Genomic DNA, 14,078 nt, shown 5'->3' on the forward strand with positions numbered 1-14,078 from the left:
CTCTTCCTGGGTGTTCAATATAGTCTTGTTTTCTGCAAGGCCAGGTGTTGCGTACAACTAACCTCTGTCCTCTGTCCATAAAAAGCCATTAATGCTCATGGGACAGACGCATCTGCCATCCAGCCAGCACATTCATGCAAAACAAGGTCAAGATGTGTGTGCGTGCGTGTGCGCGTGTGTGCGTGCGTGCGCACCAGTGTGTGTGTGCGTGCGCACGTGTGTGTATGCATGAAGGTTAAAGGGTATGTGGTCTTTCATTTTGTGACAGTACATACCTGCACATGACGGAAAAAAGAGAAAAAAAAGTCACGTCCTGCATGTTTTTCACATGATTTTCTTATGTCTTCAGGCATTGTGTTGCATTTTTAGGTTGTACCTCCACGGCACATCTGGATTGTGTCTCGAACGAACATGCAAACATGACCTGATCTCCCTTAACACTCAGACTCTGTATCTTCAACCTGAGGCATTATGTTATACATTGGGTCCAAAAGGGGATTTGACAGGCGGCGTCCATGAACGTGTGTGTGTGTGTGTGTGTGTGTGTGTGTGCAGGCGCGCATGTGTGTGTGCATTTACTTTGATACGTATGTGGTCATTTCATGTGTGCACAAAAAAAAGAATACGCGCACTCGTCTAAGCGTGTTAATGCATGTGCTAAAACTGGCAGAGTGAAAGCTGCTGAAGTGAGGACATGTCATGAGAGAGAAAATAGACTGTCCAAGCTGCGTATGCCTCCTGAGGACTCAGGTGTTTTCGCAGTTGTGTTTTGTTTGTGTGTGTGCGTGTGTGATAGAGAGAGAGAGAGAGAGAGAGCTGAAAGTGTCAGGCTGAGGCAAGTGATCAGAGGGCAGTATAATGCCAGCCTCATCCTTATGGGGGGAGGTGTTTGCCTCAGTCTCTTCCACCCTTTGTAGTTTTTATTAAATTTCCTATGTTGAACACCCACAGTATTGCCTACTGTGCATCTAAAAATGTGCATTCCTACTGTCATGCACATTTTTAATCTGACTTTATGTACAGTTCAGGAGAAATTCATAATGGGGGAAAATATATATTCACATATGCAGAACGGACAAAATCATTCTATCAGTTGGACATACAGGTAAGTGATATAAATAGTCTACACACCCCTGGTGAAATGACAGGTGTTTGCGATGTTAAAAAAAAAAAAGCCAAACGAAGACAAATCTTTTTTTTTAGCATTAGTATGATCTAGATTAGAACGTATACAATTCTATTGGAAACAAAAAGGAAATCTTTTAGAGAGAAAGTAAAAATGAACACCTGGGATCATCTGATTGGACAAATGTGCACATAAGTGGCAATGTAGCAGTGTTCAGAATTAAAGGGGAAGTCAAGTGTTTGACAATATGTGGCGGCCATTTTGCCACTTGCTGCCACCTGAAAATGAGATCACAGTTCCTCAGGACTCAGGTAGCGACCATTCAACTGTTTTCTGAAGCTGAGCCATGATTGGTTGTTATCGTGAGACAGGCAAAACCAGATGGATTTATATGAGTTGAGGTTTTTTTTCTGTTTTCTGTTTTGTTCCCTCGTGCCTTTTTTGTCTCCACCTGTTCTTGTCACCCGGGTCCCTTGGACCAACCAATCAGCTCCCTCAACCCTTTGTGTCTTGTCCAGGTGTTTGTCGTTGTCTCATTCTGTCAGTCTTTGTTGGATTATTGTGTGTGCCCGTCAGAAGTTATCGGGCTGTTTGTTACTTTGGTTTCATGTGGTTTTCAGGAGTTTGTGTATTTGAGTTAGTTTTTCTCAGTGTACTCCTGCATGTATTTTTTTGTTCAGTCCACCCTGCTTTTTGGGCCCTCTACTACTGCGCTAAACCCGACAAAATGCTTAAATTCATATTCCGCATACGCAATATCGGAATGCCGTGTTTAGACAAGTGGGGCTGCTACTCTTGTAAAGACAATGTTCGGGTCGACTTCCCTTTTGTACTAACACTGACTGCTGCTTCTACTTCAAACTGTAGTTCAAAGTGTTTTGTTTTGTTTTGGGGGTAAGATAAGACTTCCATCTTGACACGCTACCCTGTAGCCCAGCTATAGATTATGGCAAATTGTCACTTGAACTAAACAGCCAGTACTTGCCAACAATTCCTGCAGCTCCGTCAATATTGCTGTATCCAGGGGTGTCCAAAGTCGGTCCTCAAGGGCCGCCGTCCGGCCTGTTTTCCAGCTTTCCAGGAGCAACACACCTGATTCAAATACTCATGATCGTTCTAATGCTGCTTCAGAGCTGGCTGATGAGCTGATCACCTGATTCAAGTGTGTTGCGGCCGGGAGAGCTGGAAAACAGGCAGGACAGTGGCCCTCCAGGCCCGGAGCTGGACATACCTGCTGTAGACCTTTTGATTGGCCTTTTTGACCACTTCTTGCCTTCTCATCAATTTCGGAGGGACATAAAACTCTTGGTAATATCGGTGTTGTTCCTTTGCAAATGCCCCCGAAATTCTTTTGCCCACTTTTACTCCTGATACCTTTGAATAAAGGGGGATTTCTGTTACATTGGAATCTCTCTGTAAACCACGGCCTGTGCAATAAAATGCGACTAGAAAATTGTCACTAATAGATTACTAGAACGCAGCTGAGCTTGATCTGGTTTTAATCAGAGGCCCTTTAAATGGTGGAAGTTCTGTGCTCTCTTCCATTAATAAGATTTGATTGGTTAAATCTGAGCACAGCCACAAGCCCAAGTCCCCACAGGGTGTGCACGCTTTTACATCGATTATTTTTACTGAACAACAACAATAATGAAAATGTTGTTGTACATGTTGTATTGTCACATTTAGGTTGGATTATCTTCTGAAATGATTTATGGTGGTCTCATTTGTTCAAATCGCATACACTTGTCATTTGAACAGGGGTGTGTAGAGTTTTAATATCCTCCGTACTACAAAGTCAATGGACATCTTGCAGATGAACACTGTTATAGCTTTACTGCAGATGGCAGTAATGTCACAATGATGAATGGTAGAGTTAAAAAAAAATGCATCTGCTATCGGTGAGTGGTTTTATACCTTGATTCATTTCACACTTGGATTCCCTCCACGCCCCTCCTCAGTGTCTTCTGGAAATTGTCTGAGTCGTTTTGGAGTGAACATGCAAGTGAGGGTACCATAAAGTACAAATAAAAAGAGAATTTAAGAGGGTGTGTCAAAATCTTTGACCGTTACTGTACAGCAACAAAAACAATGACAGCGACACCAGTTTGGAGGAATCATTTGGCAGTTCCAGAATAGCATGCACTGGATGAATACAAGAACACCTACTGACTACATAGTTAGTTCTGTGTGTGTGTGTGTGTGTGTGTGTGTGTGTGTGTTTATTACGATGGCAGGTGAGTTGGAGATACAATTCACACACACCTCCACATCTATGGCTATTTTAATGTAATTGGATTAACATGCTAAACACTTTCCCACCGTGTCATCCCAGTCAAAATGGAATAGTGGCAATTTAAATCAAGACTTGTATACCTTAAATGCCCCAGCATGCAGCATTATGTAAAATATCATGCCGTTTCTTATGACTAACTGATATACTGCAGCAATAAAAACATTGGCTTTTTGGTGTGTGCGATTCTAGGAATGGGCCGAATCCTCGTGCAACTCCGTATTCTCACCACTAGAGCGCAGCATTTAATTAAAACTGGCTATAGGATGCTAAAAGGATGAATCTTGTAAATTTTCTTTTCATGGCGCATCCATTCTGCTCATACCACTTGAATAAATTATTTTCACTCATTATAAGGAAGGTGACATTCAAATAGCGGGGGCTGATAAGTTTTGATTGAATGGGATGCCTCAGTGACCTGCAATGAAAGAAATTCGTGACAATTTGCAAAATTAATGTGATTGAGCAAACCGTGCAATTGAAACTATGTTTTCAAATTATGGAAGGTTTTTATGAACAGCTTAGCCATACTGTATGTCTATTTTTTTAGACACAAATGTTATTTTAAATCAAGCAGAAAAGTGGATGATTTCACAGGGGATTGAGGCTGTTCTCTTTGCTGAAAATGAGACCACGGTCACTCCATTGCCTCGTGCCGTGGGGCCACTGCCAAGTATGCCTTTCATTTCCATGACAACCCGGGGCAGGACAAGGGGTTGTGATGAGGTGAGGGCTACTATGTCACAGCGTGAAGAAAAAAGCCGGCACCCATTCGAAAATTGTTTTTACTTATTTCACTCAATTGAGGCAGCAATTCAACACCAAGTGGCCAAAATGACACCCAAAGAGTATCCTTTACCATTGAATAAATGCGTGAATATTAACACCGATCTGTGCATGTGCTGCATGCAGCCTACAGCAGCAAACTCAGATACCTTCTGTACCCTCAATGACAACATGATAAGAAGCTAATGCTGATAACGCTGATATCTAAGGCTTATTTCTGTTTACAATGAGACTCTGCTTACCCGTTAACTTTGACACGATAATGCTTCTGCGGAGTCTGGCGGGTGGCTCTTCACTCAACCGAGCTGACAAGTCGCGGACAGAGATAACTTTTTATTTGGGGCGATAGATTTCAAGTTAGCCGCACAGCTACATCACACTACCACAGTATTCAGAAAGGCTCTAGAACAAACATGTTTTCATTAATAGGCAGCTAGCAGCTCATTTGCTTGGTTGTGTAATGATATGTTTGACGTGTGTTCTGGGACTCCATGACACTGTACATGGAAGTGTATTATTTACCTGCAATACTAATCCTGTACAGTATATTCATTATTCTATGAATTGCATACATTATTAATTTCATAATGTTTTCATATTAGACATTTTTCCAGCCTCAAGGTTGACAATTTATACAGACAAGTAACAGTCCTGTCTTCCAGGCTCAAACCATCAAGGCCACATGGCTTTAAGAAGGATTTTTTCGTCCCACATAAACGTCAACACAAGTCGTTGAAAAGTCAATGTTACATCTGCCCCTTTTAACTTAAGTGACGAGAGTGTGATGAAAACTGTGTCCGCTAAGTGTAAAAGCTGGTCTTCACTCCTTTGAGTGCACTGTAAAAAATAAAGGCAAACATTTTGCTAAAAAACATAACAAGGAGAAAGCAAGCTGGTGATTGACTAGCAAGCTGACAGTGCTTGGGGCTAACATTTGCGATTCACCACACTCTCTGGACAATGTCTTTATGTTGCATTCGTACTTAAAGGAAGGATTCTTTCATTTTACATGAGACTCGGTGGCTGGTAATTAATTCCTATAGCTTGGAAACATGCGTAAGAGTTGAAAAATACACCTTGATATTGATCTAATTCACTTTTATGGCAACCTTCGTCCAACAAGATGCAATTTATGTAATTTACTGCTGGACTATAGGCACACATTGGACAATGAGGAGGACACAAAAAACAACAATGGCATAACGCATGGCAAAAATTTGCAAGGGGTGCGCCAGGAAACGGTAAACATGGTGCACAATGGCATGATATTCCACAATTTTTATAAAAACTATTTTTACGTAAGTTGTGTCGTCCATCCATGTGCACAACTGCACAAGAACAAGCACACTTGTGCAGTGAACATACACGGGACAAGGAATGATTTACATTTGGAGAGGAGACATGCCTTGCAGGTAACATTAAAAACAAATGATGTGCCGAGCATTTTAAATGGGAAAGAAATGACAGATAAGTTTAACTGCCCGAGGGAGGATCTGCTTTCTTTCAACTCTTCGAATTTCCTGAAGGGCGCAAGCGGCGTTCTGACCTTCATGCGTGTAACGTAGGAGGACATATTAATTCCAGTGCAAGAAAAACCCAAAACGTGAATGATACCAAAACTGTGACTCAGCTAAATGACAAAAGATGACTTACAGAGAAAATACAAAAATGTGGCGAGAGTAGTATATGAATAAGAGAACCTTTAGAAAATTCAACACTTGGTGACAGAGTCGTGAGCAAGGTGAGGAATAATCTGACAACCGGTTGTCAGCATGGCAGTTCTTTTCTACATGGCTGATTAAGATGTGTAACGAGTGTGCCTCTGGAAGGAACCGTCCATCACTCCGGCTGGAGACGGAAACAAAACATAACAGAGTCATGACAAGAGGTATCCCTTGAAATTCTCTGTAATGCTGTAGACTTGTCATTTGTTAGTGGCTGACATGCAACTTTTGGCATGCATTAACGCCACACCACCACCCCAACCTCTTTGAGTTAATCTTTAACGTCGGATGTGCAACGCGAAAGTGAATTGAGAACGTCACGGTTCGAACGTCACCGGTTCGACCTCCAAATTATTGTGGGACTTCTATTTTCCCCTGAAAAGTTTAGTACAAGTTTTGGGGCCTTCATCTGTCAAGATTCGATTGCATTTCAGTCTCTATGAATCAAATGGGATCATGATTTCAAAGGCTGCAGGCAGCTCTTCATGGGATCAAACTGTGTTCAATGTATAATAGGAGGGAGAAGCTCAAACACCCACCTGGCTTTAGTATCTGGCGTCTTCCCTGCACAGTTGAATGGAAATCAAACAGGATTTCTACTCCTTGGATAACTATCTGTCAGTCCACAAGCACACTCTGCACACGGAGCTTTGCTGTCCACTTCATCATCCGATTTCATCGATAACCATAAACTTAGAGGGTAAAATGACTGCAGTTGTATCATTTCCTCAGATACATATGACCTTGGTCTGTCATTCTGTAATTTTTCTTTCTTCAATTTCGGCACAACAGCTTGAAAAAAAGGCTGAAGAAATATCCTCTATTAGTCACTAGGACGGCCTTTACGCAGTGCAACCAAATCACATGTCTATTCACACTCATAATGATTCAGAAATGTGCACACTCCATCAGCCTGAGTATTCATTAATTTAGGGCCTATTGTTATTTTTGCTTCAATGCTTAAAATTTAAAAGACGACTCACGCATGAGGTAACTAATAAGACAAGTTGTCATTTCCGTTATGAGCTAAATGATCACACTTGCATGAGCAGTTTGATTAAGTGCTCCACTGAAAAGACGGTTTACTCAGTGATGCAATCACTCCCGAATAAGTGAATCAAATATTCAAGTAAAAGTTTTGGATGTGTTCAAAAAAGAGCAGGCAATCATTTTGATGTGATTCCTGCTTCTTGTCACATGAAACCTTTGGGGGTTCCTCAGGGAATACTTGCTCTTGCTCCCCAGAAACTCCTGCTATGTGTGTCATATACAATTCTAGTATGCATATGACATTATAGGCATAACTGCACATCCATACAACAGATTGTAGGGTTTTTTTTCTTTAAAAAAACAACAACAGAACACATCGTTTATATATGAATGATGCGATGGATTGGATGCTGTGCAATGCTTGTAAAAACACTTTAAGGATTCACAGGGTATTTCATGATATGGTGTTTTCAATGTTAGGAGTCATTTGTTTTTGGATATTCCTGTCATTTTTAATTCACTCTGTAAGAAGTGTTTTGTAAAAAAATGGCTCTCTTGTGCGGAGCTAATGATGATTATTGTTGACTGTGTCTTAGTGTAAGTGAGCCTAAACAGTGCACTACTTGGCCACAACCAGCAGAGGCGCTGCTGATTAAATTTCAATTACTTAGTTGTCTCAATACTTAAGTACAGCGCGACAAGGGCTGTGGGAAGTTGACCCATGCAGTGCTCCTATTTCGCACCACTCTTCTGGGCAGTGCTATTCCACAAAAGAATTGAAATGGGACATCCGAACATCCGCCATAAAGCTATTATCTCTTCCTGTGGTTGAGAGGAAAGAAATTTCATCTGTGCGGTATGTTGCGCATAGAGCACATTTGATAATAAAGTTGACTTGAACTTAAACTTGATGAAAAGAAATTCCTTGAGTAGATAATTTGTATACAGCAATGGTTATTTTAAAGTGCTTTATAAATACAGTTGAGTTGCGTATTGTACAGTGAAAAGTGCTGAACATGGCGCAAAATTAAATCATACAGCAACAAACGAGAAAACAATAAGAGGCACAAAAACAGTGACTCGTGTTGAGTAAAGAATAAAAATGAGTTTTAAGATGAGTTTTAAAGATGGTCAGTGAGGGGACTTGCCGAATGTTCAGAGGAAGGTCATTCCAAATAGAAGGACTGGCATTAGAAAAGGCCTTGGGTTCGGAGCCTTGGGTTAGTCCTCAATACCACTAATAGTGTCTGGTCCATAGACCGGGAAGGTGCATGGGGTGAGTCCATTTAAAGATTTGAAAACAAATAATTGAATCTTTAAAAGAACTCTAAAATCTACACAGGGAGCCAGTGAAAGGATGACAGAGTAGGAGGTATGTGCTCCCTCTTATGAGTACTGCTTAAGACGCGAGCAGCAGCATTTTGGACCAACTGGAGGCGCTTGATGGAGGATTGGCTGTCTCCAAAATAAAGTTCCTTACAGTCATCCAAATGAGATGTGACAAAGGAATGAATTACTATTTGGAAAGGAGAGGTTTTACTTTGGCCAGCTGCCAAAGATGAAATAAACTGGATTTAACAACGGTAGCAATGTAATATCATTGTCCAGTTCAACAATAACATTGTTTTGAAATCTTGCCATCTATTTATTATTTATTACTGTGACTGAAATTGCAGGGGAAGCATGGGAGCATTCCTTAATGCTAAATTGTTATGTTTCTACTAAAATTAAATTGTCTTATTTTTCTATGAGAGTCAGTGTACGGGGATATTCTGTTATTTAAGTGATTTTTGGGGGCCTATTTGTCTCATTAAAAAAAGAAAATATTCCATTTTTTTTCTCATAGGAAATTACAGAACATCATGTAACAGTTAACTGTGTATGGTACAGTACTGTATATTGAAATTCACTTGAGAGGCTCCAACAATTAAACAAAAAGCAAAAAAGACTCTTCTTTTCTATGCTGACAGAGATGAACCCATGTGATTCTCGGCATATTAAACATTTATTTGTCCTAATGCTGAGTTTGTTTGAGGTATGGTGTATGCTTCCTAAGTGCACCTCTTTCAGTGTGATTACACAAAAGCTGCAAGCTAGAGTGGTGAAACACAGGCCTTGGAAGAAGAGCTCATTAAATTTGGAAACAGAAATGTTTAACATTTTAAAATATCACAGTAATGCAGTTGGAGCGCCTTCTCTCTGTAGACTGTGCTTCATCTTCTTTAATAAAAAGGTAGTACTTCTATTTTTAAATACCTAAAGACCATATATGTTTGCATATTGGACAAGAAAACGATTGTAGTCCTCGTTGATTGTTGTTTTTAAATTTCTCATTTGGCAAAATGTAGAGCACTTTTCTACCTCAGTTACTCAAAGCGCTTCACATTGTTACCTTGTTAACCAACTGATGGTACATGTAGCATCAGGAGCAATTGGAGGTTCCGTATACTACTCAAGAACACTACAATGTTGTTGCTACGACGGGGGACTGAACCACCAACATCTGGGTTTAGGAAACGACCACGCTACCCCAACATGTTGCCCCCAACAGTGGGGAAATTATCGGAGAGGAACATAATTGAGTTTACACAACACAAGGACAATGTGTGGCTCTTTATTACAACAAGAAAGATTTTCTTTGAGGAAAAACACTGTGTATTTTTCATGTTCAACATAAATGGTGCAAAATGATTTGCTCCAAGTTTTATTGATCGTACCATTGAAATTGTTCCCCAACGAGAGGTTGACACAATGTCATTCATTACAAATTACTTTTTGTTGATACCCTTTTTGGATCATCCAAAATGACTGAATTGAACCGCTTGGTAGAAATGGGGACCGGGGTTGCGGAGGTCTGACAAACGAGATGAATCATCACATATCACATATTTTGGAAAATTACGCGAATGGGTGACAAAGAATGGCACAGAACTCAATTATTTCAGTATAGAATTGACTTTGTGAACATTTTATGGGATGCCCCAAAAAGTAGTTTTGGAACCATAATGTTATCTATAGTTTGTGCACCTGTATTTCTTGATAACATAAAACAATGTATAAAATAATGTCACTCTAGTATAATAGTTATAGAATATATAGTCAAGTTCATGTTGATGATTCTCATTTATATACAGCAGCAGACTCTTGTTGTATGTTGTCTTGAGAGGGAAGACATTTCATCTGTGCTGTATGTTGCACATACAGCACATTTGACAATAAAGTTGTACTTGACTTGACTTCAACAATAGTTTTAAAAACCATTATTCTTGACTTCCTTCTATGATTTCAGTCATAATAGCCCTCCAAGGGAAATGGTGACTAAAATGTGCCCCGAAAATGTGTTTGGCACCCCCAAGAGACACAAAAGGGGTCACTGCGAGTAAATATACTTGAATTGTAAACTTTAAGTCGGCCAGCCCGCCTCCCTTTTCTCTCTCTCTCTCTCTCTCTTTCGCTCTCTCTCGCTCTGTCGCTCCCTCGCAGCCACCCTCGCGCACCTTTCTTTCTCAGTTCCTCCACTCGCTCTCCGGAGAAGACGAAGAATGCTCTCCACAATGGACTTACGGCCGAGTTGAGATGGTCCCATTTATGTCTTTCTACTCGGATGCTGTTTAGCGTCGCGTCTCCTCCGGTGTCCGCATCATGGCAACCATCGGGGAATTCGACCCACTCAACACGAGAGTCCCCGCAACTAAAATAGAAGTTACAGTCTCGTGCCGGTAAGGTCAAACTCATTCGCATCCACGAGCCCATGTTGTTAGCCTTAAAACTCGGTCTGTAACAGTAAGATTTTTCACTAACTACTAAAGTTTAGACTTTTCTATCTATCTATCTATCTATCTATCTATCTATCTATCTATCTATCTATCTATCTATCTATCTATCTATCTATCTATCTATCTATCTATCTATCTATCTATCTATCTATCGTTAATTGCTTTCAATATTATCAGTCTCCTATGGTGCTCATTGAAATTTAGTGTTGCGATAACAACACTAGGACTGACAAGCCTCTAGCAGACCCCCGAGTGTGTATAATTATATTTATTCCCCCACACCTCCCAAATCAGTGACCTTTTGATTTCCCTGCTCTCAGGGAAATGGTTGATCTGAGCAGCAGGTGCCTGCATAGGCGCTATTAAAGACATTTTATAGCTAAAGTCTATATTGCTCCTGTATGTTAGTGCAGCCATGTCTCTGAAGATGGACATTGATATTCACAGTCATTCCTGATGCACTGACAGATTCTTTCCACACTTTTGTGGATGTTAAGATGCATTTTGGCACAAAAAGGGAGGCACATTGCCAGAAAACATTTTATCATGGGCACATAATTCTCGGAAAAAAAGAAAAAAAACAACCGCAATGGATTTTCTATGAAGCTCCTGTTTGGTGTCATCGTGGCTCATCTGATTTAGTGGCGGGTCACCTTTTTGACTGACTAAATTGAGCTGTAAAACCCAGCCTTGTTGTGTCCGTCAGTCAAGCCGTGTACTAAATGTCTCTTCCGTCCACTCCTGAATAATCAATAATGAATGGCTGGTTCTCCTGTGTAGTCCCTCCTCTGATCAACCCTGCATGAGATAGTGACACATCTCAGTGGACACAGTCTTTGAATTTTGGTTCGGTCCCCGAAAAAAAAAAACATTTGCCACAGTCAAATTAGATATAGCTTCAAATATGTCTTAAATATAGCCTCGAAATGAACCGAATTTCGATGTGCAGTGTAACATGTAAGGATGAGCAAAATCCATTCTGGAAAATTAACTGACCTCAGATTTCACAAATATGTATTTTTTAAAAATACAAATTCTCGAAGGAAATAGTAAAAACAGAAATAATTTGCTCCAGGGTAAAACTTGCTCAGCCATCAATTTTGTTTACTCTAATTGCCTCTAATTGCTCCACAGGGATAAATAAAGTTTTCTGAATCTGAATCTAAATCTGAATTTACAGTGGTTGTCCTCATTCGGGTCACCGGTGAGCTGGTGGACATAGACCTCGCACTGGTTGCCAGCCAAATTCTGTAATGCTGTTTTTCTACATATTATATAACAGTAACTTAAATCACTCTGACTTGAACAAAAAAGTGCTTGGGCGTAAAATGTTGCACATTCTGATTTTCGTGCTGATGTAAGCCTCCTTTTGCCAGAATTTGTTGGATCGCTCTTTGCCATGGGGTGTGTTGTGGTGTATTGGGGCCGTTTCCTTTGACATGAACCCACAACACCGGACAATTTGGGAGCTAAAAGTAATCTAAACTTTACTCCTGCCTGAACCACATCTCACTATTGGTGCATATAGTCTAATGCAATTTTGGTGAATTTGATTGTGGCACAGGCAGACAGGTTCTGCACTTCTATTTCATTCATAAATAGGACAATGTCAGGAATCGACTTCCTACTCCCCAGCCACTTCATACAGCTCTACTGGATGGATACCAACGCTTTTCTAGGTCACCCGGGAGACAAAGTGTCTCCTGCGTGTCCTGAGTCATCCTCCCCCGGTGGAATGCGCCCGGGAACATTTCACGAGGGAGGCGTCCAGGAGGCATCTTGATCAGATATCCCGAGCCACCTCATCTGGATCCTCTCAATGTAGAGGAGCAGAGGCTCTACTCTGAGCCCTTCCTGAATGACCGAGCTTCTCACCTTATCTCTAAGGGAGAGCCCGGAAGGCTGTGGAGGAAACACATCTTGGCCACTTTTATCTGGGATATTGTTCTTTCAAACACGACCCGCATTTCGTGACCAATAGGTGAGGGTCGGAATGTAGCTTGACCGCTGATGGTTCAGTTTTCCAATAGTCCAACAATGAGACTTTGTCAAATGGCAATTTCTGAGTCCCAAAAAGTTTAGCATGCTGACAATGTGCCGTTCTGATGACATTGTAGCATGTAGCCAACTTTGATCGGACTTCCTACAAAATAAGTTGGGTTCTCGCTTTCAAAAAAAATGAAACTTGTCTGACATCTAGATGCAAGATGAAGTCTAATTTATTTCATACAGATTATAGATTTAGAGCAATTGTCAGGCATGAAAAAGAATCTAATCATAGAAGAGATTGATTTTCACCATTTATTTATTTTTTCCACAGGAGTCTTCTGGATGTGGACACATTCTCCAAGTCTGATCCTGGTATGTATGACTTATTTCACATCCGACAAAAATAAGACAGGAATTTTGCTCACATCCAAGGCAAGAAGGGCAGTGAACATTCTCAAACTAGTAAAAAGCCAAAAAGGTCAGCGCTAATGGCGGTTCACCACATTGCCAATGCAGGGGACAGCAAAACCTTACAGCAAAATTATACAGTCAGTGTTGAAGGAAGGTCAAGATAGTGGCAGCGTGGAGCCAAACGAAAGTGAAGAAAAAAGAAAAAAAACCACAAGGGCATATGAATGTCATTCTTGGATAATATCGCAAAGAGTAAAAAGACAAGGTGTGAAAGTGCATGTTCCCTAGATACCCCGATCAAGAATTCTAGCCCCTCTAATTAAGACATAAGGGAGCATGAGAAATTTTTGGTAATTCGGCTGCAGTATGGATGTTATGCAGTAAGCCCATCATAACGTGACAAATGTTTTAATGCACCTTTTGGGCAGTTTTATCTCAGAAATATTTACTTGTGACAGAGATATGTTGCAGAGACTGCACTTAGCATGAAAACCGATGGCTAAATGTTCTTGTCAAAGTAAACCTGCAGTTGACACACTGTAGTACTCAAAAGGGCTCATTTGTGTGTGGATGTCTATAGTCCACACAAGAGCATCAGATGCCTATAAATTGGAAGATACCGATAATTATTACCTCTGCATCACTGCGACATGACTCAATCAGGCCATTCATTGTGAGAAAGTAGCACACATGAAGCCTGAAATACAGCATTAAATATTCACAGGAAAAAAAAAACTTTCAGACGAGATGTGCATAAATTCTGGATTGCAATTTCATGTCTTCTCTGAAAGCACTTTAAGATCAAGTTTACTAAATGAAACTTAGGTCAATGTCGACATCCGCTGTGTACACGTGTGAAAGTATAAATATTCAGTGCACCAAAGGTCATCTTGTTAAGACCTGTGGGCAATCATTCTGCCTGACCTCATTAGCCCAGGATGCAATTTGCAAGAGGAAAAAAAGCAATGGCGAGCGGATAGATATGT

General features: G+C 40.6%; 1 protein-coding gene across 1 annotated transcript in view; it reads left to right on the forward strand.

Annotated features, from left to right (window-relative positions):
- The first annotated feature begins 10,520 nt into the window (after window positions 1-10,520).
- Window positions 10,521-14,078, forward strand: part of cpne9 (copine family member IX) — a 61,052-nt gene continuing 57,494 nt past the window's right edge. Inside the window, exons 1-2 of the mRNA XM_086108944.1 lie at window positions 10,521-10,635; window positions 13,013-13,053. Of these exons, the coding sequence (XP_085965070.1) occupies window positions 10,559-10,635; window positions 13,013-13,053 (118 nt within the window). The 5' untranslated portion in view covers window positions 10,521-10,558. The remainder of the gene's footprint in view (window positions 10,636-13,012; window positions 13,054-14,078) is intronic.

This window comes from Hippocampus guttulatus, chromosome 1 (genome assembly GCF_054856545.1).
Source record: "Hippocampus guttulatus isolate MCC_2025c chromosome 1, RoL_Hgut_1.0, whole genome shotgun sequence".
Classification (NCBI taxonomy): domain Eukaryota; kingdom Metazoa; phylum Chordata; class Actinopteri; order Syngnathiformes; family Syngnathidae; genus Hippocampus; species Hippocampus guttulatus.